A 27,743-nucleotide genomic window follows, 5' to 3' on the forward strand; every position below is an offset into this window, starting at 1 on the left:
CTTTCTGTGTGGTAAAAAGAAGGCCTACGCAGGTTTTCAGCATCGATTCAACTGTCGAGGCATACATGTGACTCAGGCGTGCGAAAGCTCCACTGTTTAACATTGTTTAATCATGATATTGGCTTGGTTACACTAACAGGCTCACTGCTGGGTTGGGAAACCGTGTCACTTTGTGCGTCAGATACGTGGCAAGTCTACGTTGTGTAGGAAGATATTTGAAGTATCACATTCCAGACATTACAACTACCACTGTGGTCATCTTTCTTCATGAAATGAAACCACGTTTAGGACAATTTCTTCCTCTGTGCTATGAGTTCTTCTAGTTGAAAGTCTCCAATAGTGAAGAGACATGAGTTTTGACGCCACTGATTTGCAATGGCATGAAAACATCCTGCCCGCTCGTCCAACACCATCATTAAATTTCCTGATGACACAACAGTCGTTGGGTTCATCTCAGGGGCAGGAGACACAGAGACTGTTGGTGTGGTGTCCACTAAACAACCTTACACTGAACACCTCAAAGACCAAACAACTCATACCAGACTTTAGGATTAAATGCGACACAAACCCGGCCCGGCTCTGTATAAATTGGTCATCTGTTGAAAGGGTACAATCCTTTAGATTCCAGGGAGTCTTCATATCCAAGGATCTCAGAGACCCCGACTTCCTGAGAGTGCTCAGCAGGAACAACAAGCTGCTGGTGGCCTTCTATCGGGCGACGATTGAGAGCACACTCACATACTGCATCTCAATATGCTATGCAGGCTGCTCCGCTGCAGACAAAAAAGCCCCGCAGAGAGTAGTTAAATCAGCTGAAAAAAAATCACTGGCTGCCCACTGCCCTGCCTGGAGGAGATCGCCACCTCACGCTACCTCAGCAGAGCCAACAAGATTATCAGAGACCCTGCACACTCCGGTCAACACCTTTCTGAACCTTTGCCCTCTGGCAGGCTCTACAGGTCGGCCAAAAACACGCACCTCAAGATTCAGAGCCAGTTTCTTTTCCCAAGGCCATATCCACACTAAACACAAAAATAACACTGAGAAACTTATACATACTGCTGTCTGCTCACACCTTATATAACTTTCATGTGCAATACTGCTACCTCAGTATTTATATTTATATCGTCATATGTTATTTGACCTATATATGACAATAAAGGCATTCATTCTACATTCATTCATTCTCCATTCCCATCCCATACATGGCTCATAGAAAAATCTGTAAGTTAACATTGTCGCGATGATATGACTGTAGATATATATACACATATTCAAGCGATCATATATCTCTCCTTCCTCAGCCATCTGTGAAGTCGTCTCATTTCCATAAGTTACCTTGAGGGTACCTGACTGATCACTCGATTGGCCAGTCAGTATGAATGCATGACTCATGTGTCAAGGGCTCCCTTGATAAGTCAGATGTTCACATGCTGAGTGCGAATGCATGGTGCGTGTCTATTGTGTGTTTCTATCTCCGATGACAATGAAAATACAATTTATCAGTCAGCGCTAGTGGTTTCACAGCCAAGAGGAGAGTCTGCATTGTTTTGTTAACATCAGTGAACAACATGGATCAGAACAGTCGAGTCTGCACCACATCAGAGCCTCAACAATGAGAATGTGTAAACTAGCATTTGATATATGTCATGTGTATCAAGATTTCTGAATCTGCAGCTAAACCTGAAGGTGAATACTGAGACTTGCGAGCCTAATTTGATACTAAGACGTGTATATAGATTTGTACATCCAACCAACTACGACAATGTGTGTCAAATACAGATCCACTTCATTCCATGAGGTTTGCTGTGGGCATTCATAGTCCCCAGATAATGAATTTGATGATCACTTCACTGGTTATCCGCTTGAGCACAAGCAATCTAATGGGCAGATTGACGTTAATTGTTTTCAGCCCATCCAGAATATGCAGAGGATATACCCTTTCTGTTTTGGACTCCTTTAACCCCACTCCCATGTCATATTATCAATTTTATAACAGCTAGATTTGGATCAAATTTTCTGCAGCCTTTCATAAATCTTTTAGTGACCTCCTGATCTCAACTCTCACCAGCCTCTGGCCATGATATCCACTTGAAGATATCGAAGTCTAATGGGCAGATTGCCATTGAATTCACTGAGCACATCTATGTTACCCAGAGGGTAAAAGTATACATCGTCTTCTTTTTTTTTTTTTGCCAACTTTCCCACAGTATCTGTATCTCGTAATCTGATCAGAGTGTTGTTTGTCATGAACTGTTATGAACCTTGGGTTTTCCATAAAGGGAACTGGTTTTATTGACCTATTGATCTTTCAGTTCTGCTGCATGCTGATAAGGTTCTTTAAACAGACCAAGACAAAGCATCTACAGCGACGCTGACAGTTCTGAGAGGTGGATTATTGTTAAGGAAAACAATTTTTTGGGAAAAATACCAGACCTAAAATCTGAGCTAATGATGGCAGAAGGTCCAGGGGATCACAACACTCACAAAGACCATAAATATCTTAACCAAATGCATGGCTGCGCTATGACCTCATCCTCTGAAGATCAGGAATGAATGTACCAAACTCTATAGCAACTCATTCAACGATTCTTGAAACATTTCAGTTCGGACCAAATATGAAACTGACTGACATCCTGGAGCCATGCATCTAGCACAGCTAATAAAAATGGTAGGTTGATCGTCCATCAAGCAGTCTTTATATTAAGGGTCATACATTGATGCCTTTAGGGATGCTAGTGGGGCTTTAAATACACTGTCTTATGTGTGTAATTCAAAAGTGTGCTTTTTATTCTTACTCTCAAGATCTAAGACAGCGCTGGACTAAGTTTACTTTATGGCAACAGTAGGACCTGCCTGTCCCTGAGGCATTTTATGGATGTGTAGATATAATCATATTTAAACCGCAGCAGCTTCTGTGTAATGACTGGCTGCAAGAGCTCTCAGTTTAAAGTACAATGGAAACTGGGAAAACTGGATTGTTCTTTTACACAAGCATATGGGCATTTATAGTTATCACTCGGAATTGTCTGCCTTTTTGCCAGCACCAGTGCATAATCATGTCATGGTGGTGAAGTGCAGAGACCTGCAAGAACCACCATCTAATGAAAGACAAAAGACATGTGCTATAAATATAAACATTTTTTAAATTCCAGAGCCGTGAGAAAGAGCATGGAAGACAAGCACCGCGGCAACCGTACAATCTGTAGTGACAATCTGCCAGTCTACAAAACTTTTGTTCATATGTCACATGTTGACATTTGTGACGTACAAAAGAGATGGATATAAACTTCATATCTATCATCTCCTGTCGTGTTTGTTTGCACCTACAACATGATGGCAGATCATTTTGTGCGGAATTGGGTGAGGACTGTGACGCTACTGAGCAATCGTAAAATCTTTATTATAGGACCCTCTCTGGATCTGTAAAATGTATCTTTATTGTTTTATTTCTGCAATTATGAGTAGCAGGCTGATGAGGGCTTTAATCTGACTCATGGCAGCACCTCACTGCTTGTTTGCCTTCCCTAAACATTATCTGTATGAAAGAAAAAAAAAACCTGAATGCTACAGTGTGATGGATGAAGCCTTCTTTGTAATTACACTGATTGGCCGCAGGGGGCGCCACAACATGTAAGGCCCAACATATTTCCAATGGATTTTAATTAATTGACTTATTGTAACCCACAACGATGTTTTGTATTTATATGTTGTGTTGATCTTGCTGTGTGTTTTGTTTTTTTTTGGTTTTTAAATGTATTACCTATGGCAGTCTGATTTATCTGTGTGTCCTGACGGGGGGACCTTCAGACTCCTGGGGGCATGAATTCATTTAAAATAGTCTGTTTGGGATTTTAACAGACACATAATCCTGATAACGGAGGTGACTGAGGTCCATGTGGGGCTATTTATCACTTTTTTTTAGCAGCTTAATACAAAAAGCTCAAAACATGCTCAAACATGTGTCATCTATACCAATTATTATTTTTATTTATTTTATTAAAAACCTTAATTTGCTCATTTTGCAACCTGTTTCTCTTCATAATAGTTGATTAAATGAGTCCAGTGTTGGAGGGACTGTCGGTGTTGTGTCGGTGATTCTAATCATGGTTTCGCGATTATGTCCAATGATTATTCGGTTAATTCGATGTAAAACAATAAATCACCTTTTCACAATGGTCGTAACGCTCGCGGCTTCAGCTGTAGGTGTGTGTATGACAGGCTGCACCGCTGCCAGCTGAAGGAAACCATTGCGAGCAGCGTCGGTGCACAAAAGCGTTTCAGTGCACGTCCTACTTGTGAAGCTCTACAGCAGGGCGATTTTGCGCGTTCCCGTGACTCTCGCCATAGAAAACAAAGCTGAACGTCTTCCATAACAGCTAAGGGGTGCAGACTTGAGGAATATCCGATTTTATCCTGGACACATCGTGCTGAATATGGATTTACAGTGGGTGTAGCATCGTTGGAGACCGAGCCTTCTCGGCTGGGGTTGACGGCAGGACATTAAGCGAAACCGAACGAAAATAACATCAGTGTGTTTTTTTTTCTCGGGGTGCTTTGTCTTGTCCACCTAACGATAGCAAACCACCATTCCCATTTCAATTGCAAGATCTCCAGCTAGTGATCACTAGCTGCCGCCGGGATGTATCATCATGTTGTCACCTAAAAGAAACTGCTAGGACGTCGGGATTGTGAAGGATAAGCAGAAAACCGCTCCGAGGTCCTGACGGGTTGTCACCGGGACCTGAATCTGTGTTAGCCACAGTCGCGGAACCCACTGTTTTCGGCGATATGGCGGAGCAGGGCTACTCATCTTGGTGAGTGCGCACAGGCATCGCGCTACCGATTAGTAGTAGCTACCTGACGCTAGCTGCTGCTAACAGTTACTGCCGAGCCTGGTTGATATAGGTCACTAAACCAATGAATAACATCTCTGACAATTCACCATAACAATTGGCTCTACACGCCAGCGCATTGGTATGCGTGTATCACCGTCTATATGGCAAAATGTCTCTTATCCGAATATTTATTTTCTCTTGCAGCTCTGATATTGCTAACAGCTAACTTGAGCTGGCTGGTTAGCTAGCAGCGGCTAATCAGATCCACCAGCTGATGCTGTGCTAACGCTACACAGCGTCCCCCGATTCCAATGGGTGCTATTGTGAGCGAGTGCTAAACGAGCTAGCTGCCCTGACGGGTCGCTAAGCTCGTCGGGTTAGCTCGTCAGTGAATGACTCTTTAGCCCATACTACCATTATTGTGGTTCTGTACAATGAGTACTGGGTTGTATGACAGAGTCAATCAGATTAACGAACGTTAGCTTTGTCAACAAGTTAGCGTTAGCTTATTAAATGGCTAGCATTCGTCGTCGACCCGCTGCACACCATAACAAAGGTTCTGCCGTGGAGCTAAGCTAGCTAACTGGCATCGCAGTCATGCCCCAAAATGCCAGTTTCAGGGTGAGCTTGGTACTCTGACACAGAACACGTTTAGATATGTGTGAGGTATACGTTATAGTTGGATTTCAGTGCCTGGTGAAGAGGAGCTTAGACGAAGCCAGACAAGAGATGATGTGATCACTGAAAAGCATTGTCCCCATGAATGAAAATGACCTGACTTCTGTTGAGGCCTAGCCAATCAATGTAGGCTAAATTATGCTTGTTTGAACCCAGCAACTGGGATTGAGTGTTTTGTAATGATCATTTTAAGAACAGCATCCTCTTGTGTATGTATGTAATCCAAATCAATGGCTCTATAAGCAGACTAGGTTCATTGAATGGTAAGAGATGCAGAGAAATGTTTGGTCTTATGAGTTTAACTAACCCCCAATTTATGTTATCATATATTGTGATTTTGTGGAAACTCTTGTTTCTCTGGACACTTAACATTGACTGTGTGACTTGAGTTTGAGCTCAGTTAATGGAAGCCTTTGTCAGCTACCATAACTTTTTTTTTATTTTGTTGAAATTTCCTCGCCTCTATATAATCATAGTTTTCATAAACATGCTGGCCTAAAACTATCCCGTTGGGGAAATCAGCCGCTGCAGAATCTCCACCTCGATCTCGGATTAAGCCAAAGATTTCTCATAAACACAGACAATTTACTGTTATCCATCATCTCATGTGTAATCGTCACCATGACCTGCATTGTGTAAAGTAATGTGGACAACTTCCAATATTCAGCCGGTAGAAGCGGCAGTAGTTTCATTAGGGAATTCACACAGACTGTTACTGTTACAGATGACGGCTGCATACACACGGACAAAAAATGTAGAGGGAAAGATTTAAAATTTGGACGTAGATTATTGCTAACAACAGGTGATGAAAATTCAGTTTTACATGTCATTTGATCAGGATTAAGTAAAACGCTAAAGGGCTCTGCCTCAAACGCCAAACACTTTGTTCACTTAGTATTAATCTGGTGTTTTAAAGACGCAAAAACTCACAACTTGAATGTTATCTCTATATGAATACACTATCTGGATAATCGCACGGCCCTCGGGCATTGGCGTTTACACCTGATATTAATAAGCGTTGCGATCTCCACTCTATCTGTGTGTGTAAATTAAGCGGACTTGTCAGTAAAGATGGTGCATCCCAGGTCAAAGAGAGCATTGCTATGGACAGTCATCATTCATTTTTAAATTGCTTTTTGTAAGAGGAGACTTGCCAGCATGCTTGTTCATTTATCCAGATATTATATCTAGATACAGATCACGTGTTGAAAACAAACATACAGGAAAATAACTAGCCTTCACCAGTGAGGAAAAAGTGGTGAAAGGCAAATTCAAGCAGCTTCAAAATGGTCTTACACGTTTAGCTTACAATCTTTTTTCTAAGTCAGGCTAAACATGCCTTGAACCATTCTTTGTTTAGAGCACATGGGCATTACGATTATGATCAGTCTTTTCATTTAACTCTCCTTCCCACCACAAGTATATTTCTTCAAGTGGTGAGGATTTCAATTTAAAATATCCCAACCTCCACTAGAGAAAGATAAATCCTGTCTAAATGGGCGTTGAGTATGTAATTGCTAGTTAATGTGCAAGCTAAGCAGAAAGAAAAACATTATTAAGCACAGTGACCATCTCTTCCGCCAGAAATGCCATAAAGGTCACTAAAGAACTTTAGAGACGGATAATTGGTTCAGGTGGCTAAAGCAGTTTAAAGCATATTTATTTATCAGTATGGTGGTAAAGCATTGATTTGGTTTAACCGCTGCATTGTGCAAAAAGACACTTTTACACTGCACAGCAACACACAATCCTCTTTTTTTTGTGTCACATGACTGGTTGCTTTACACTTTAAACACCGTGTGGTTGAGAATTGTTAAATGTCTTTCACTTTGTACAAACATAAGGGAGGTATTACATGCTGTGCCTTATTCTTTGTATTTTACATGCACAGATGTTGCAGTTTTAAATCAGGCTTATCCAGTAGCGTAAATCAACCCATCTTTTGCAAACATGTCAAGCATAAGTCATTGTGTGTGTTAGTCTGACTTAGTCTCTGTCACTTTTCAGCAGGAGAGTATCATCTTAGCTAACTCCGGACTAAACTGAACAAAGCGCCACGCTGCCACTACCTTGAATGCAGAAATACAAACGCTCATGTTGTTGTGACATACCTGTCACATAATAAGGAGCACTTCTGCTATTCAACCATTTAGAGAAAACAATCACACATTTAGCAGTAAAGCCACTTTCTTAATCCACCATTAGCATAAATAATCCAATATACTGTATCGGTGGTGTTTGGCTCAGCGGGTTTTAGGCAACACAAATCTCTGATGACAGCATGTTCAGACATTCGGTTTCACATCCAGACTGTTGTGTTCCACACAGTTAGTTTTATAGCAACTATACTGCTGCCTGGATAAATTGCTAACAAGTAAACCAGGGCATCCCTTGTTGAGCCTTGTGGTAAACATCTGGCTATTGTACAGTTATAAAGTATCTTTTAGCAGCCTTCACTGCAGCAGCTAGCTGTGTGGCTCACCTGATTCCTAACCATCAGTAAGTAGGAGGCTTTATGTTGCCACCACACTACTTTATCTGTCAAGGGACTTGTTTTCTCCCACTTTCTCTTCCTTTTTCAGGTTCACAGCTTGTCTGCTGCATGCTCTGTAAGTCAGAACTTTTCAACCATCACATTTTTAGGTGAAATTGTGAAAGTAGCACTTCCTGAAGTGCACATGGTGATATCCAGTCAGAGAGCCGTGTTGGGTAACAGCAGCCCTGTGCAATTGTCATATTGCATATAAATGTATTTGTCCATCCTGGCTAGAAAACATTAATCAGTCACTGCACGCACCATCTTCTGAAAGCTTTTCATTTGCTAATTTGAAAGGGGGAAAATAATTGTCTTTAATCATAAACACTTTTGTTTTGCTACCGTTTTCAATTACAGAGAGACCTATTACAGAAGGGATAAAGTATTGGACTTGCTTTAGCTGTTGGTTTTGCCCAATTCTTTACTTGGCTTTAGTATCTTAGTTGAATGCTTTGCTGAGCAGCCAAAAAGTCCAGTCTTTAATTCCCTCATGTGTTGATATAGTACCAGTAAGTTTTAGAATATGCTTGAGAAAGATGGAACTGTTGTGATGTGGAGAGGGAGGGACATGGTAAACAAAATAGCTATATTGACAATCAAAGTCGTGGTCAAGATCTTGCCATCAAAATAGACTTTTGTTGTGTGAGTGGCGCAGTAATTGAATTAATTTTGAAGGCATTTATACTGTAATTTGTTCAAACAAAATCCTTACTTTAGGTTTGCCAACATACCTGTTAACTGGGGATGGATGAATATGTTGCAAGAATTATTGAAGACACATTGATGCAGATAGATTGGCTCTAATAAGGAGACGAACGTACTCATTCATCCAGGTCATCGTAATTCCCGATACAGCACTGATGGCAGTGATAAAGAGATGTCACTTGCAGGCTCCTCAACACAAGTAAAGCAGTGGACGACATGTAGACATCACCTTACTGTGTAACTTCACATAAATATGAGACCATAAAAGGGGAAAAAAGATTATAAAGTCAAACCACGTAGCCCACATGGTGTCACTCATTTCATCGCTTGAGTGATCTGCTGCAACCACATACATGAAAATGAAACTCTGTGAGGTAATGTGTAGCGCGTTCAAATGTAATGTGGGTTGGTACTGGCTGACAGTACTCGGTGGATGACTTGCGTGTTTAACTGTTCATCAACTTGCTGATAAATTGTTTTAGCGCTGTTAATTGTGCAGATTGTGTGGGAAGATTCTTTCGCAAGCGTTGCGGTCCATGTGTGGCGAAGGTCTTTTGATGTTCAGTAAAACAAAGTCATGCCTGTTTTTCAGTATCACAGGCAAAATCTGAGCACATTACCATATTTGCACAGTGGCATCACAATGCCTTATTGAGGCTACCTGCTAAACTCATCACTGCAGCAGTTTTTTACTGCCTTGCAAACAGGACCAAGTTAGCACCAGCCGCCAGGCAGGTGGCTGGTAAAGTTGCTTCACTCGCCAACCAAGAAAACAATGGTAATCTATAGAGTGGCTGGAAAAAGATGAACATTTACTAGCCATTAAGCAGTTAAAAAAAACTGAGTCAGTTCCAAAGTTTCAAATAACTTTTACTGTTGTACTGTGCAAAGCTTTTGGACAAAAAGGAGAGATTACGAGCTAACTTGCGAATGTATTTGCTATTAACAACAACAGATTGTCTTTTACTGCAATCCTATGACAAATCGGCCCTGTAGTAGACGTTAGTGAGAATGTCTTCTTTCTTGAAATTAGTGTATCATGGCTGCTGCGTGCCATTAATTGTTACTGTTATTACCTCAGACTGATAACATGGTGTTGCCCCCTTCGCTGTAGCCACCTGCTTGAGTGTATAACCATTACTTTCAGAGATTAGTGTAGAATATTGTTTAGTGTAGAATATTGAGACTATTATCACAGTGTTTTTTTAAAGGTTTGTCTCAAAGACAAATGTTAAGACTGTTGGCTTCAAATTCCTACATCACACTTGCTGTATATTGGACCAGAATTGACCTCCAAACTATTTGTGATCTTACAGATCATGCTTGTACGATTTTCAAGGCGCACAGAGGTTGTTTACACGTTCAGTAGATCAGTGTAAAAACAGCCTTCTAGTGTCAAAATCTGCACATACAGCAGTCTACACAGTGAACCAGCTCAGACATTCAACTGTAGGAACAAGAAGAAAAACAAATTGTTGACTGGAGGGGGACTTTGAATATGCCTGTTACTATTTGTATCCAATAAACTTAAATATGCAGTCATGTAGACATCAGAAATGAGACGATGTCTTCAGGTCCATGTTGATGACAGCAGTAGTCAAGAAGTATCTTTGTTCTTTCCCTTTAGGCTTTTTTCATTAGTGAAATAAGCAGGAAAAAACATCCTTCCCCAGGAAACTTGGTTATTAAGATATAATCCCCAAAAGCTATTATTATTAAGACCATCGACAGTATAATCTGATTCAAACTCAGTCTTTGTTGACACTGACTCATCAACTAATCATTCACACAACTCACAAAGTAGGTGATGTTGTAAATTCTGCACATTTAAAAAAAAAAGCCTGCTCACCTCATTAACAGTAATATCTAGTGTCGAAGAGTCTTTGTGATCTTAAGTAACAAGAATCTGAGAAAAATGACAGCAACCCCTCTCCCATACACACTGTGTTCTATACTATATGCTATAAGTACATAGACACAACAAAGCTGCTGTATTGTCAGCTCGGAGCTACACATGGGCCTGTTTGAATCTGACGGATTACTGAAGCACCTGTTGCTCGGGTCCTAAACAGAAGCACCACTTAAGATTAGGCTTCAGAACTTAAGAGCCCAAATAGTTAAAGTTGGAGAGACGGTAGCCTATTGCATTTGAATTGTGAGGCCAAAACTTCCATCAGGGACGTACCGATTTATTGACCAAACTTCTGGCACATTCATGGGTAACTGGTTTGTGAAGTCCTTGCCATCAGTTTGAAGGCTATGTAGGAACTAAAAACTCTTATTATTGAGTAGGTATTTGTATTTCAGGCTAGAAATGCATTGGAAGAAAGATATTTTAAAGGGGCACCATGAAGTTTTGGCGAGAGATTTTAATCAAAAGAGAAAATTCTTCATTGATTTTCATGACTAAATAAACAATGTCAGCAAAGGACAATACAATTAATGAATATTACTTTGTTTATATTTACAGGAACCTTCTAACTAGCCACCTTTCACACTGTTCAGAAATTTCAAAGTTTACTAATTCAATGATATTGTAAATGTTTTCTTTATGAGTTTGAATTTATATTTACAAAACTACGTTAAATAACCTTTACATCAAGTTACATCATAAATTTGTATGATCAAATGTGTGCTCTTTTTAAAGATAGCGTAACGAAGGGCTTAATAACTTTAAAACTGTAATTATTTTTATAATAAAGATTTAAACAAAAAAAGCATCGCCTATCAGCCAATTTCACATCCGGGTGCATGCCTATCAGTTCACTCATTGTGTTCACCTGCTGTGAGAAAATTATCAAAATGATAAGATTAGGTTGTCTTGTTCGGTGTGACGGGCAGCTAGGACTGATTAGTAATTTCTCTTAAATGTCCTTAAAACATGGTGAGCTCAGTCGTGAATCGTGTAAATTTAATATCATGAACAAAAACCAAACCCAGGAACTTACACGCCCTGTGTACATCAATTATTTCCGTCCATTTCGATGTTGATCCCTTATCAACGCTCTTTCAAACAAAGGAGGAAGAAAATGCCATAGATGGGTGTAAACACACACCAGAGTAGCAGTGCAGCAGTGCAGGGGAGCTGTACTTATTTTCATAGAGGCAAAAAGGTCACTGTTGATGACAAATTACATTCTTGTCACTGAAGGATGTAACCCCTTTACATTCATAATTGGAGAAAAAGGTGGAAGCAGATAAATGTTAATTCCTAGTTTAACGTCCAGCTGCAGCTCCACCAAGTTATGGCTGCTGGAAATGATGGTAAAGGAAATGGTTATGCTAAAGGATCACTGTTTCTCAGTTTTACTCTGTTTGTCTGTATAGTCTGGTGAGGATTGCGTAAGATATTTCTGCACAGTCAAACCCTAAATGTCCACGCCTCACATGGGCAGCGTTTGCAAAAGTCCTCATTGTGGCCTGGTTGACCTGGGCCCTTAGTGGTCAAGTCATGCATGCAACTGACTTGATGGAGGAGGATGGTATTGGAATTGTGTTATTGAAAACCTAGTCTGTCAGCGAACAAGGACGTCTTATGGCACTTTGGGCTGCCATCCAGCCCTCAACAGTCCGGGATTGTATTTTGTTTTTAAATGTTCCATTCATCTATCTCACCCATGTTCTACGGGCTTCTGTGCGCAGAATTCAGACGAAGCAGTTCGATGCTAGAATATGAATTAGGTCTGTGGTAGATTAAACTAGCTGTCTATGTGCTCGCTGTGTTGACAGCGAGGCAGTGACATCATTAGTGTGTGTGTGTGGAGAAGAACAAGGTCAGTTTCTTAATCACTCTCTTAATGCTTGAGCCCAAACTGCTGGCAAGACATTTAACCCGTTTAGGGAAACTCTTTCCTGAATAGGGGGTCAAATTTGGATCAGCTATATTGAATGATTAATATGACGTACATGTTTGCTCAAGTATACCAGATCCCATTGTAATTTGACGTTTTTGTAAATATGATGCCTGCTGAGAGTGTTTTTCAGCCATTAAGTAGAGGCCTGTGTTCGACAAACAAGACTGGGGCAAAGCTACACGCTGCAGTATTGTCCCGGTGTCCTGTTTCCACAGTGAACTACATGTTACCCCTCCCCTCCTAGACACCCTGTAGTCATCCCTGTGCCACTGAATGAATGAATGAATGAATGAATGAAAGAGACAGGGGATTCTTGCCCCCCCCCACAGTATCACAATGAAAACTGTGAATTCCTGTGTCACATGCGCACCAGAATAAAAAATGATTTGGAGCGCTGTGTCTCTTTTATGCAAGTTCGCTTTGGAAGAAAACTAGTAATGCAGCCCAGTGATACTCAGAAGTGAACCAATATTCAGGGCATGCCAACAGAAAAGGGCTGATTTTTTTGTTGCAGGGCCTGATGGTTCCACTCATGAGTAAACTAGCTTCTTGTTAGGAGATATAAACAAAAAATATTGACCTTTTCTGAGCAAACCAAGATGTATAACCTCAAGAGACCAGCTAATACTATAAGGGTGTTTATGGTGTTATCCTCCATATTCTTATTAATGTAATTTAAGCAAATACTTCAGTGTTTCTTGCTCCCTGGACACTCGCACAAGTTTTGCTGGCATTGCACATACAGCCCGTGTGATCTAGTATGTTGCAGACGAAAACCATTTATATTCACTGCATGCCGCTTTACTCGAGTGAGGATTGAGTTGCTGGCTACAGTTGTAGTAGAGTGGGAGACATTTTTGCCTTCAAAAAGATGACCCAGAGTTCACCGAATTAAACTTCAACAATAAAAAAAAAAGAGTTGGCACTGTGGTACTGTGAACAGATAGCAGAGACAGAAACTGCGACAGATGTTGGGTTAATTTTGTTGTTTTTTGTAGTGCAAGAAATATCTCATTAAGTGTCAGTTAATTGTCAGTTAGTGGGTGTTGTCGGGGGTCGGCATGTCATTATTGTTCCCTTTTTACTGATGTGGTTTTCCTGTGTGGAGCAGCTGTCATGATGACTCTTTGGATTTGCCCTCTGTATACAAATGCTGTGTCAATTTCACTTAATTTGCCATTCTTAACGTTAGAAACACTCTACAACTTCCTCTAAAATGAGCAATAAGTTCTTATGAAATCAGCAGTCAAGTTAGCAGTTCAGCGTTGAACAGCATATTGCCCAACTCATACTAAACGTTTGTGGCTGATCCAAATAGGGTTTTACATTAACAAGCAACTCGTTATAATGAGTGTGATATAGATCCTTTCAACAAGTGATGGTGACATTTTACACTTGAAGATAAACTTGTACTGCCTGAACAAACTATCTGATATTGACACTGTTGAGTAAGTACTTCAGACATCTCAAGCATTTAGGTCTCTGTTCTGCAGTTTGTTGTTACTGTAAGCAATGTGGGTGTGTCACGAGGAATAAATCAGTCAACATGTTAAGGGTTTTTCTCATAACTTTAATGAGATCCAACACAGCATAGTACCAACCGACTCTTCTCAATTTATCATCAACCTTCCGCTCATCTTTTCTCTTTTCTCCCTCTCTCAAACCCATCAACTACAAGCTGTCTAAACAGCCTACACTAACTGGAATATCAGATACGAGAATATCAACCTCACATTACCAGAAATATTAACTTAATATCTTTAAACAGGATGCTAGATAGTAATTCTATAAGAACATACCAAAAAATATACTCAAATTATGTCTGCATAAATTATGTTTTAAAGGGGCAATATACATTTACATTTAGGGCATTTAGCAGATGCTTTTGTCCAAAGCAACTTACAATAAGTACATTTGTCACAAGAAAAAAGCCACAACATATCACTGTCAATAAAGTAAAAAAGAAAGAACAGAAACAATTTTCAAGCCCTCATCTAAAAATTGTAGCTGCTATTTATTAAGTATACCCCATCTGATGTGTCTTCTTGTTCCCGGAGTCATAGTCCTGGTCAGAGCTGCTGTAAATCACCTCTGTACTGGGTTGAAGGCTGCATTAGTCCCAGTCTGATGTCCCGCCCAGTCAAGCTGAGCTCTGTTGTCCATGACTACAACAAAGTTTGACTTCCATCAGCTAATAGGGCCACTAAGGTCCAAGGCAATTTGAGCTACCTGCTCAGCGACAGCTGGTCACCCTTTAAACCCTATTTTTATACAATTATATTTTCAGATCACAGTACATACAATCTCACTCTTGCATTACTTATCTAACGTATTAATGATGCTGATATGTCTGCAAGCAAATGTTGGCTCATATCTTGATCTGACACTAGTTTAGAATAATAATTTTGAATAATCACTGACAGATCTCACACGAGTGTAGTTTCTATGAAATGTCAGGCATTGTTTTGTGGGATCGTCAAAAAATGTAGTGTACATGGCTGTTTATTTCTTTTTTTTATCTTTTCCCCATTGTGGAGGGGTTTTAGAGCATCATAGTGAAATTGGACATGTGTTGCATTAGAAAGCAAAACGGGAAACACTTCTGGCACAGGCCATTATTGTGTTGATACAACTGTAAAACAATATAATTATATCAACTTGGTTGAATAGAGCTAATATGCATGGCAAATGGATATGCTGATAGCTAATATAACTAAGTGTCTGATGCAGTGATGCCTTTTAAGACATTGATGAAACCTGAGCTAGCTAAATTGCAGATTAGAAACAGCTTTGATGTCTCTTCGAAGGTGGTGATGATGGTAACATCATTATTTTCCTGGAATTGTATTGTATTTTTTTTTTTCTTTTTTTTTTTTGGAACATCTGTCCTGCAGTCACGACCTGAGAGTTTAACAGAGGCCAGAGAGGTCAGGATTGGGGGTCAGACCTGCACCTCTCAACTGAAGGCAGCACTTGACAATGCATGCCTTGTATTTGCCCTAGAAAAAAGGCTTGCAGTATGAGGTAGCATGGCAAGTCAACACTACGTCAAGACCCCTAGATCAGTGATATGGGAACAGTTTGGTACTCGGATGCAGTATTGGACTGCACACTAGAAGCCTGATTACGCATTTGTCTGAAAAACAAAACCAGAGAGATGACTTTTTGCTGAGTTTTTTAGGGTTAGTCAGATGTGTGATCCTGCAAACCTCTTGTTTCCGAGAGCCCAAGAAATGTGTTTGTTTGACTGATAAGCAGGCTGAAAAGGAGCTGGATAAGTAGCTCTCTTAATCCATTTTCAGCCTTCATCAAAAAAGTGCAGAGCTAAGATGCCAGCCATCTTCAATCTTGTGTGTTTGGGTGCTCTTTTGAATGGCAACCTTTAGCTTGCATTATGATGTCCTTCGTTAGCTTCTTTTAATTTTGTCTAGTCTGTCAAGTAAAATACAGATCACACGAGGAAGGTGTAGTTCAAGAGGTATTTCAATTTTTACAACTAGGTAGTTTTTGCTGCATTACAGTAATTTCAGCAAAGTCTACAGATTACTTTTAATGTCATGTTTGTTTGATCTACTAGACGGTATAAAAAAGGCAGCTCTTCTTGCAGGAATGTGTTGCATGAACAGCATGGTTTGTATTTTTGATCGACAGTAATGGCTGATTCATATAATCTTGCTTAGGCATTTGTACGACAATGTTGACATTTGCAAAGTTACTGTACATTTCTACTTGATTTCATCACCTGTTGCCTTAATATTGTTGTATGACCCAACAAATAGATACCAATATATATCGTTTAGTCTACCCAATTATATAATTGCACTAGTGTTAACTGTGAGTAGCCGTTTGTAGACAGAGCACCAAGCCGCCAATTTGCCCGTCCTTTTGGCGGCTTGTTCCGCGGTTTTAGACAGAGGCAGGCAAATTGGGGGTCTGTTTTGGTCCGCCGATTTTCTGCCTCGGAGGGTACACTTATTTCCGCCTCGCCTGCTATCTAAAAACGAGGCAGCAATGTGCCGGCCTCTGCGTGAGGTGGGCGGAGGTGTCGATGACCTGCACTGTTGTGCGACCCACAGCCAGGGAGTTTTAAAACCAAGAAACAGCTGATCACAGCAGCCAGTCCATCATTTAATCCGCGGACATTAAGATGAGCAACTGGACAGCCGTTGAGATCCAGAAGATGCTAGCGTCTCCTCGGTCTCTGTAGCTGTTTGGTTGTGTTAGCTTGTTGTTGTGTCGGCAAGCTAAGACCGGTCGCTACTTTCAAATTAAAAGTCTGTTCGTTGTCAACTGTTCACAGCCGAACTTCGAGCTTCACTTCACGTCACATGTTACGCCTACCTCAGAGATGGCTTTTGGAAAAGGAGTAGGCCAATATTACGCCTCCGTTTTAGAAAGACAGGCCGGCACATTGCCGCCCTTACCTTGGAGCAAATGTGCCGCCTTTTCTATCTAAAAAGGGCTAGTGATTAGGTGAACATTGTAAAGTAGCTCTAGAAGAGGCAAGTGCTGTACAGAACACAGATGTTGAACAATGACACAAAAAATCAAACATAGACTTGAACAATCAGAAATAGCTTTTTGGTGCTATGGGTGAGTCAAATGCTCCCAATTGTATTCAATTGGCCTCATCAAATTTGAAAGACCATACCGCTGCTCCTTGCTTTGTAGATACTTTCCACTTTGCCTTGAACCGCATGGATTACATTTGCCTTATTGATTTTCATAATCGATCGCTTGTTCTGTTTTTAAATGCAACGAAATTTGCAATTCCTATTTTGCTATCGAATTGTTTTCACTTTCCTCTCTTCCCCCCTTTCTTCTGTGTAATTATGAGGTCCACTTGATCTCAGGGGATCAGAATATATTCAGCCCTGTGCAAAAACAACGGGAGCGTTTTCTTTAAACACGCAGAATCAGTGTGTCGTGTTTGTTTTCATGTCATGTTCTCACAACGTATTACATGTTCTCCTAGGAGCTAAATTCTTCTCATCCACTAATTTTGACTCAAGTAATGCCAGTCTTGGCGCATAGATTTAACTGTACATACTGGGATCACCTTATAGACACAATGATCAGTTGGCCAGTGCATAAGATAGATTAGTGCCCAGTTAGTTAACACTTTTGTAGTTTTTAATTTAAATTCCTGATATAAAATGTTCTCCACCCCACAGATATCCATTGTGGTTGGCTGCCACATGTGATGTGCTGCAGAGATTCAAAGCATTAGTGATTAAAATGGCCACAGCCGGTGTGAAATTGTCAGTAGTGCAAGATCTGAATAGATTGACTGACTGAAATTACACGGGCAAAGGCCTACTACTCTTTTCCACAGTGTGGTGGTATGAAGAAAATATGGAAAGAACTGTGCAAACATGATCTATTCTGACGTTAAACTGATGGTTTGGACGTCTGAATTGATTATAGACTAGAATCCAGTTGGTAAACCATCTTTATTTTGAGAGAAAGGGACACGTGTAGTTTAGCTGAGTTAAACAAATCCAGTGGTTATGATTTCTATCCTGGTTTTGGAAGCCTTAGTTATTTTCTCTCTTAACCCAGGTTAAAGTTGACGTGGCTAGAATAAGATCCATTCTAACTCACCATCTCTACTCTGGATGTAGCCTCAGTTGGCAAGGTTTTTGTTTGCTTGTTTTGGCTCTAGGTTAAGTGTTTTTGCTGGTGTGTGCTATTTGGCTGCATTGTTCAAAATAATAACTGTGCAGGCAGGTTATCATACAACAGTATTCTGTAATATTTAACTAAAATAATGTGTCCTTTGGCTGAAACAATCACTGTCACGTTTGGATAAGCATCATGGAGGGTGAATTGGCTGAGGGATAGTTTTTTTCTTTCAAAAATGATCAGAGAGGCTTATCAAACTTTAAACTGAACACTGAAAAAATTATAACTGATCTGGCAGATAACAGGAAGACTCAGCACATCAGATGGTGATTGAACTCAAACAACAAATGTATTTTCACTCACCTCGGCTTCTAATGAATCAGCAGTATGGTCAAAAATAAAGTAGTTGTGTTTTGGGGGGAAAATGGCAGCTTACAATGTGTAAAAGATTCCAGTCAGTCGGGACAGACAGACAAAAGGAGGAAGCAGCAGAGTCTTTTCACAGTATCGTTTGTGTATTTTAAGGCCGATTTACTTTCCTGCTGTGTATGCGATGTTTAATGTAGTGACAACTTGTGTTGAGTAGCAGAGTAAACACTACAAGTTGTTAACAGTTAATCAATGAAATGTCAGTATGAGGACAGTTGTTATGGAAACTGGTGTGTTTTATGGTTTAGCAGCAAAAACACTTTTCCAATTCAATCACACATACGATATATATATTTTAATTTTGTGTTTGATGTTTGTGCTCATGTTTCTTTCCCTCTCTCCCTCCTCTTCAGGGCGTACTCCCTAGTTGACTCCAGCCAGGTGTCCACCTTCCTCATCTCCATCCTTCTCATCGTCTATGGCAGCTTCAGGTGAGTGTCACTAAATAAATAATCGCTTCAGCTCTCAGGAGGATAGCAGGCATGACTTTGAGAGGACGTCTTGTTTACTGCACGAGCAAAGACCCAAACCCTAAAGTGCAACTTCTTTTAAGTAGTCACAGGCCATTCACTGTTGCTGCCCTGCATAACCATATACATATATCTGCAAGATAAAGAAAAGTCGCTTGGTTAGTTGTGGTGAATGTGTTTATTTACCATACAGGTTCTTAATGGACCCATTTCTCAGGGTTCAGTCTCGCAAAAATGTCCATCTACTGGTAAAGCAGCAGTGTAATGTAATTTTGCTACATTATATGCACTCAAAGAATCTACAGCCTAGCACGTAATGGCGTTTTGATTGATTAAGTTGCATTTTAGGCTATTGACCGAAACAGATTTGTTATAGAGGAGTCTTTTTATCAGGTAAAAGATTTGGATTTGAATCTCAGGCTGAATTGTAAAGAAGGACTGATTTGCTCATCTGTCTGTTATTGGATTGAAGATGCAGAATCAGTGTCATCAGCAGAATCAGTGTCATCATCTCTTGATAAACGATATCTACATAAATTTGCGGCCTAATGATGCAGGAGGTCTTATCTACCATTAACATAGAAAGAGGTAGAGGATGGTGCCATCATGATGACACAGGTTCACTACTTGATACAAGCCAGTTAGGAGAACAATGCAGCACGTTGGGGTTGTTGGATGGATTGTAGTTATGATTTGGAAGTCGGAACTAATCAGAACAGCTTGTACTGTCAGAAGATGAAATAATTTACAGTCAGTGATTTGCTATCCACCTGTGTATTTTCAGTTTGTGTATAACAAAAATAACAACAACCGTGAAATAAAAAGACAGGCTAAAAATAGTTTTGTTTTTTTTACATTTTAGAGCGGGTGAAAAAAATGTGTATCAGTAAACAGTATTTGACAATATTAATGGCAAAAGATCTAGCAAATGGATCATGACGTGCGTGCAGCACATGACTTATATTCACTCACGTTGGCTGTCTTCAGCCAAATCTGTGTCCACACTCACGGACTCACAGATATTGCTCTCTCCAGACATTTTGAGCCACTTTTCGTAAAACCACATTTATGCAGACTTTGCTAAAGGGAATTACCCACAATTCATAGCATTGTAAGGTTTGCAACAGGTTACCATGAGTTACCAGGGAGGCCCCAAAAGGTATAAAGATAATCCAGATGATGGCGCTCTTGAATATACGATTAATTTCATTATTCTATATGTTAAAATAAATAGTTCCTAAACCATCAAGATAAAGTGAAATAATGCTGTAAAGCTCTGTCACATACCTAGCTATACCATTTTTAGCTCCTTGCAGTCTGTCTTACTCAGACACTTGCCAGATAAAGTCTGTGGGGGTTCACAGCTTAAGGCCTTAGGAGGGGAATGGGATTGGACCATCTCTTGGTATCTTCTCTATTGGTTTAATTGCAGCAGACTGGAGAATTGGCACCACCAACTGTTCATCTCGATTTGCTCAACTTCCAGCAGATATACACTATATTGCCAAAAGTATTCGCTCACCTGCCTTGACTCGCATATGAATTTAAGTGACATCCCATTCTTAATCCATAGGGTTTGATATAATATTGGTCTACCCTTTACAGCTTTAACAGCTTCAGCTCTTCTGGGAAGGCTTTCCACAAGGTTTAAGAGTGTGTTTATGGGAATTTTTGACCATTCTTCCAGAAGCGCATTTTTGAGGTCACACACTGATGTTGGACTGGAAGGCCTGGCTCTCAGTCTCTGCTCTAATGCATCCCAAAGGTCTTCAGGTTGATGTCAGGACTTTGTGCAGGCCAGTCAGGTTCATCCACACCAAACTCATTCATCCATTTGTTAATGGACCTTGCTTTGTGCACTGGTGCACATGTTGGAACAGGAAGGGGCCATCCCACAACTGAAGTTGGGAGCATGGAATTGTCCAGCATTTCTTGGTTTGCTGAAGCATTCAGTGTTCCTTTCACTGGAACTAAGGGGTCAAGCCCAGCCCCTGAAAAACAACCCCACACCATAATCCTCCTCCACCAAACTTTACACTTGGCACAATGCAGTCAGACAAGTACTGCTCTCCTAGCAACCACCAAACCCAGACTCATCCATCAGATTGCCAGATGGAGGAGCGTGATTCGTCACTCCAGAGAACGTGTCTCCACTGTTCTAGAGTCCAGTGGCAGCGTGCCTTACACCAGTGGTCCCTAACCACCGGGCCGCAGACCGATACCGGTCCGTGGGTCGTTTGGTACTGTGCCGCAGAGAAAGAATAAATACGTTATTTTATTTCCATTATATTGACCATCATACTCAGAAAGTTGTTTTATTTTGAAAAACGGATTCTCTTTTAACAACATCCGTCTGTTCCTCTTGGTGCGCTTGACACGTACCTGTTTAACTTTGCATTGCACTTGCTGATGTATGGCTTGGATGCAGCTGCTCGGCCATGGAAATCCATTCCATGAAGCTCTCTATGCACTGTTCTTGAGCTAATCTGAAGGCCACATGAAGTTTGGAGGTCTGTAGCGATTGCCTCTGCAGAAAGTTGGTGACCTCTGCGAACTATTCGCCTCAGCATTCGCTGACCCCGCTCCGTCATTTTTCGTGGCCTACCACTTCATTCTCAATCGCTTCCACTTTGTTATAATACCACTGACAGTTGACTGTCAGTCAGAGCAAGGAAATGTCACGACTGGAATTGTTGCACAGGTGGTATCCTATCACAGTACCACGCTGGAATTGACCGAGGTCCTGAGAGCAACCCATTCTTTCACAAATGTTTGTAGAAACAGTCTGCATGCCTAGATGCTTGCTTTTATACACCTGGGGTCATGGAAGTGATTGGAACACCTGATTTCAATTATTTGGATGGGTGAGTGAATACTTTTGGCAATATAGTGTGTATTTGGTTTAAAGCATTACTACAGTTATGTATAAGGTTTCCACTTTTTTGCAATCAGATCAGTCATATTTTCATTTCATTTTTCACAGCTGTCACACTGAATTGTTGTAGTAGGGTAAACACCGGTGGAACTGATAGAGCTGCACCTAACAATAGTTTTTGATGATTCATCGCATAATTATTTAGTCTATAAAATATATATATTTTTAATTATTCTGCATTTATTTAGTGAAGCAAGACATAATCAGTAATAAACATATGGAGGGAAGATAAACATTCAATACAGACAATGGCAACAACAAAAAGATACAGATCCATGGCACTGTGTATATCAGTGAAGAAAATGTAAAGTTTCTTGGTAAAATGTAAAAAAAAATTATTCTGTTCAGGCTTCAGGTGTTGGCAATAAACAAAAATTCAGAAGAGAAATATTTTGTTGGGAGACATGAAACTTTTCGGTTCAGCAGCACAGTTCATAATAAGTTCAGACCTCCTACACTCTGCAAAGTTCAGCCATCAGTTCAACGTTTCACCCAAACTTTTCACAATGAGTCAACAATGTGAAAGAAATGACGTTGTTATTGTTGTCTTTCCCCCAACTTTTTCAAAATAGAGTTATATATCATTGACAGAGATATTCATATGCATAAGAGTCATCATTTCTCGGTGGGAGTCGTCATCTCTAATTAATTCACTGTAGAATAAATCTCCTCTTCAGCCTGATATTAACAGTTTACATGTTACGCATTTATATTCTGATTATCCAACACACTCACCTTCTCTCTGTCCTCTCCTCTCCATTCTCCACTCTCCCTCTGCTACAGGTCATTAAACATGGACTGTGAGAACCAGGAGAAGGATAAAGATGGCAACCCCACGACAACAGGGTCTTTCAATAACAGCAACACAAACAACAGTGAGTGTTGTATGAGTGAGTGAATTGGATTTACAACTTATCACTACACTTTTGTTTGTCTTTTTAAATCCTTCTGACGTTGATGTTTGCATTTTTTTTTTTTTTTTTTGCAGGTATTCAGACCATAGACTCCACACAGGCCCTGTTCCTGCCCATAGGAGCCTCAGTGTCCTTGCTAGTCATGTTCTTCTTCTTTGACTCGGTACAGGTGGTCTTCACCATCTGCACTGCAGGTAAATGCCGCTCCTGAACACGACACAAAAACTCCACGGCTGTGGAATAACTGTAATGAGGCTTTCCCCTTTCTGTTCAGTAGTCACCCACTGGGGAGGGCCTTTTACATGAGCTGATTATTGAAACTGTGAAGATCATTAACTGCCCCACTGAGCTGACGGAAAACAACTAGAACCAGCGGTGTAGGTATATTAGTCCTTTGGTCTCACTGCTGTGCTTTGTTCCTCTCTTCAGTTCTAGCAACAATCGCATTTGCATTCCTCTTGTTGCCAATGTGCCAGTATCTGACCAGACCCTGCTCCCCACAGAACAAGTAAGGAAGCCATGTGGATTCTTCATGTCTTTAAATTGTGTCTGCTTTTCTAAAACTGCTCCATGCAGTGTCTTTTATAAATATTTATAAAGCTCTTTCATTCATTATATCTTTAAATCAACCTCCTCTCAAATAAAAACTGATAATGTCTACAGGTTTAGCATTAAGTGAGATATAAATTTTGTTGTTTGTTGAACTAGCCCTTTAACTTGTTTCTTATAAATTGGCCAGTTCCATTCCTTGATTACGATTGGCTGAGCCACATACTCCAAAAAACACATCTGTGACCACATTACATCCGTATTACAAATTGTTTCAAAATGGCAGATGAATAGGAACAGGAAAACATCCCGAACATGACTAAACATAACGTGAATACGGTTTAAAACATTACCTCGTCCATACATTTCTGTCTGAGTCATTTACAAACATTGATTATTATCCGTAATAGTGGTTGTTTAAGAAGGAATTTGTTGGAGTAGTAAAATAACTTTCAACAAAACAACCCACCACCGTTCGTTAACAGAGGCAGACTTTCAGAAAATCGAGTGCTCTAAGTAAGATACAATCTTGGTCCAAATACACCTAAGGGTCCTGTCAGTAGAGTCTGGGACACAGAGCTAAACAGAGCCCATGGGGGTAGTTTTCCTTGTCTCCATGTTGCCACAGATTTGTAAAACGGCCAGCCCAGAGACGTTCTACACTAACCACTGCTTAAAGCACCACTGCACAAACTCGGATGCAGGCTCAGAGACATCATGTCGGAGACGGGGCATACATTTGAATTGTCCCTGCATTCTTACTGAGAATATGTTGAAACTATATCCCTTCTTCTGGCACAGCGTAATTAAAACACACCTGTCCAGAGTCAAACACCTGTGTCTAACAACACCCATAAGCTGTAAACCGCAGCCTCTTGGGCTTACTGCTTTATGGCCTCCTGGCTCAGGAGTCTGCACATCTCAAGCTATAGTAAAGCACAAAGGATCAGCAACCCACCTACTCAATAACCAATGTGACCACCTCCTCTCTAGTTACAGATTCAGAGCGTACTATCCGGTTTCAGTAAACCTTTGTCTGCTTCACAGAGCCAGTAATAACCCGACCTCTAACCCGAATCCCCTTTCTGCTCTGTGTTTAGACTGTTGTTGTTGTTACCTGTAAATAATGGCTGTGCAGGCTATAGTTTGTTTATTTATCAGTAATGCTATGAGCCCTATTTCCATTTCAGTTCCGTCTTGTTCGGATAAAATCCAAATGAGATTAAAATTTCCCTTTCATTTACACTTTGCAATGTATTTGTATCTTGGCCAGATATCAAATCTGATAGCAATTCGTCTTGCATATCAGGGTCAGTACCACTCACATACATAAGTACATAGGTGATAATACACCTGGAGCTGTTTGGTAAACAGTAAACCTCTCCAGAGGAAGAATCACGTACCCACTTCAGCTGTTTTAAACTATCCATAAATTACTAAAACACACGGATGACTCATTTTTATGGATTGCGTGCAGGGCAAGCATTTTATCGTCACTCTCGGTCCACTCCCTCAGTCCTCTCCTATCCGAATTGGTTTTTGCACATCATTAAGCACGGTTAGCTGTAAAATAGATCATCCTGTAAATGTTGTCCTGTATGTATCATGTTTTCCTGTGATTTAGAAAGTGTTTTGTCTTATTGCAGAATTTCCTTTGGCTGCTGTGGGCGTTTCACTCTGGCTGAGCTCCTGTCCTTCTCCCTCTCCGTCATGTTGGTGCTCATCTGGGTGCTGACTGGACACTGGCTTCTCATGGATGGTATGTCTCTGTCACAACTTGTCTCCGCGTGTCTGCAGCGTTTTTTTTTTTTTTTTTTCCATTCACAAGAAATCGGTCAACATCACAAAGTGTTTTTCAATGTTTTCACAGTAAATAGTTCTGAAGTGGAAGGATCTCTTCAAAGTAGCCAGTTACAAAGAACGTTTGGTGTGTGAGGTGATGATCTGTTAGCGTAGCTGCTAGCTGCTAAATTCATCCATCTTAGTCTTCAATAAAGACATCTGGACAAAATTCAGGTTTCATCATCTTGGGAAGAAAGAACTTGTCATGACTCATGCAACATGACGTTTTACTAATACTATTTGCAGGCTCTTTATGCAGTGTGCCGGTTGCCAACACAAGAGGAATGAACTCAATTTAGTCTGCTGTGTAAAACACTACTGACATTTAAGCGAGGTATTTTAGTGAAACCCTGACAAAGCAGAGAAAAGTGTGTGGGCGTGTGCTCTCCTTTTATCTGACCCAGTTGACTTCAGTAATTTGAAACATATTACAGTCATCTCCAGAAATGTGAACAACGCGGGCCTGTGACAAATGGCAGCCCTTCACCAATCGAAAATAAACACACTTGCGGGGATAAAAATGTTGAAACTGGAAAACATTCAGAAGAATCCAACGCTCTCACTGTGTGTTCTCTGGCTTCCTGTCATTATTACGTCTGGTTAGAATAAACGCAGCAGAACACACACTTTCCTAGATTTCAACACCATCTTGTGTCGTAACCGGTCATAACTCATGCACCCAAATGTGAATTGGGGCACAAGCAGAGAAATGTGATCAGAGTAGTCTGACTAATTAATTAGGCCTGTGTGCACAGTAATTAATGTTTCTTAAATAAACTTGCTAAAATCAGTTCCCGTGTTGCTGTTACAGCTCTTTTTCCACCAAACTGTGTGTAAAGTGTCTTGTGTTTCTCCTCTCCTGCAGCTTTAGCCATGGGCTTGTGCGTCGCCATGATAGCCTTCGTTCGGCTTCCCAGTCTGAAGGTGTCTTGCCTGCTGCTGTCAGGGCTGCTCATTTATGACGTGTTCTGGGTAAGAAACGCTCCCATCCAAGAGTTCACCTCCATCACAGCCACTGCCATGAGGTGCAGCAGACTGTGTACACCTAGACACACTCATTTAAAAGATATCCACAAATATTTCCCTCTATCAATGATTCAGCCCTTACATTTGTTTTCTAAATGTAGACAAGCAAATACCTCTTTGTCTGATAGATTATTTCATCTTATTGGCTAAAGAAACTGGGCAGTTAGCGTTGATGCAGAGAGCAGAGGTTGTATTAACAGAATGTTTTCTGTCATTGACTGAATTTTTTTCAATTTTGATTGAAAAATCTGGCTTTTTGGCTTTTTGAGAGATTAAATAGTGACGTTAGTAATTCACACTCAGCACTGTCAATAACCACATGGAGACCACTGTTACATACCCCCCTCACTATAAGGGTGCTGACAGTCTGTTGAAGAGATAAAGACTGTAGGCCTTGACAATCCCCTCAGCAGCATCTCCCTTAATGTGTTTAGATATCCTCAAGCGAGCACTGAGGTTAAATTCATATACGGACCAGGAGGAAGGTTTGAGCTTGGCTAGATTACATGTATACAGATGAAAATGTCTTATTCTGTAAAACGACAATGGTAAAAATAAACTTAATTTGTATAGCGACATTGAAAACAGTTCACAACGTTCCAAGCAAAAGCAGGGGACTCGTGAAGACAGGAAGTCGATATTACAGAATAAACGGTGAACTGTCAACAGTGAAATGTAAACTAACCCGAGAATTCCACTGGTTGCATGTACGTTGCAGACCAGCTACACTATGTGCTCCATTGTACTTCAATCCCAACAGGCTGCGTTTAGAGTGTAGCACGGTTCAACACTGCCGGACAGCTACGTAACTCAACCTGTGTAAACAGAAATAAACTAGATAAATTGCTAGAAACGACAACAGGTGTCTCCCAGAGCGTAAACAAAGATTAACACCCCTTTTTCCTCTGAGACAGTAAAATTTTATTATGTCTAGTTGTATTTTCCTGTCCCTTGTAGATTCAGGTGAGATTTGTTGGCAGTAACTTACATTCACTGCGTTTACATGCACAGTTTAGTCAGATTACAGCCATAGTTCGACTGTGCTACTCAGTCAGACAACTGCAATTATCAGAGTATACATGCCGGTGAGAAAATCGGATTATTGGCTGGAGCATGTCATACCCCGGTACGCTAGGTGGCGCTGTACCCATTTCAACTAGTGGTAACAGGGCCACCTCCAGCTGACCTCTTTACGTCACCAGCTGCCTCGGCAATCAAGAAAGATGGCGTACGAAGAGCGAGACGAAGCTACATCTTTGTACACTTCGTATATGGTGTACATGATAATTACACAAACTAGATGCACTCTGGCGCTCTTTCTTGTGGTGATTTCGGAGGAAAG

The 27,743-nt window shown here is 40.6% G+C and overlaps 1 protein-coding gene across 2 annotated transcripts in view; it reads left to right on the top strand.

Annotated features, from left to right (window-relative positions):
- The first annotated feature begins 4,222 nt into the window (after nucleotides 1-4,222).
- sppl3 (signal peptide peptidase 3) overlaps nucleotides 4,223-27,743 on the top strand; it is a 29,575-nt gene continuing 6,054 nt past the window's right edge. Inside the window, exons 1-7 of one of the 2 annotated variants that reach the window (XM_030436027.1) lie at nucleotides 4,223-4,817; nucleotides 19,019-19,096; nucleotides 22,854-22,960; nucleotides 23,059-23,178; nucleotides 23,414-23,492; nucleotides 25,180-25,292; nucleotides 26,241-26,347. In XM_030436027.1, coding sequence (XP_030291887.1) covers nucleotides 4,792-4,817; nucleotides 19,019-19,096; nucleotides 22,854-22,960; nucleotides 23,059-23,178; nucleotides 23,414-23,492; nucleotides 25,180-25,292; nucleotides 26,241-26,347 — 630 coding nt within the window. In that variant the 5' untranslated portion in view covers nucleotides 4,223-4,791. The remainder of the gene's footprint in view (nucleotides 4,818-19,018; nucleotides 19,097-22,853; nucleotides 22,961-23,058; nucleotides 23,179-23,413; nucleotides 23,493-25,179; nucleotides 25,293-26,240; nucleotides 26,348-27,743) is intronic. The other variant, XM_030436029.1, reaches the window with a different exon arrangement.

The sequence above is a fragment of the Sparus aurata genome, chromosome 12, assembly GCF_900880675.1.
Source record: "Sparus aurata chromosome 12, fSpaAur1.1, whole genome shotgun sequence".
Classification (NCBI taxonomy): Eukaryota; Metazoa; Chordata; class Actinopteri; order Spariformes; family Sparidae; genus Sparus; species Sparus aurata.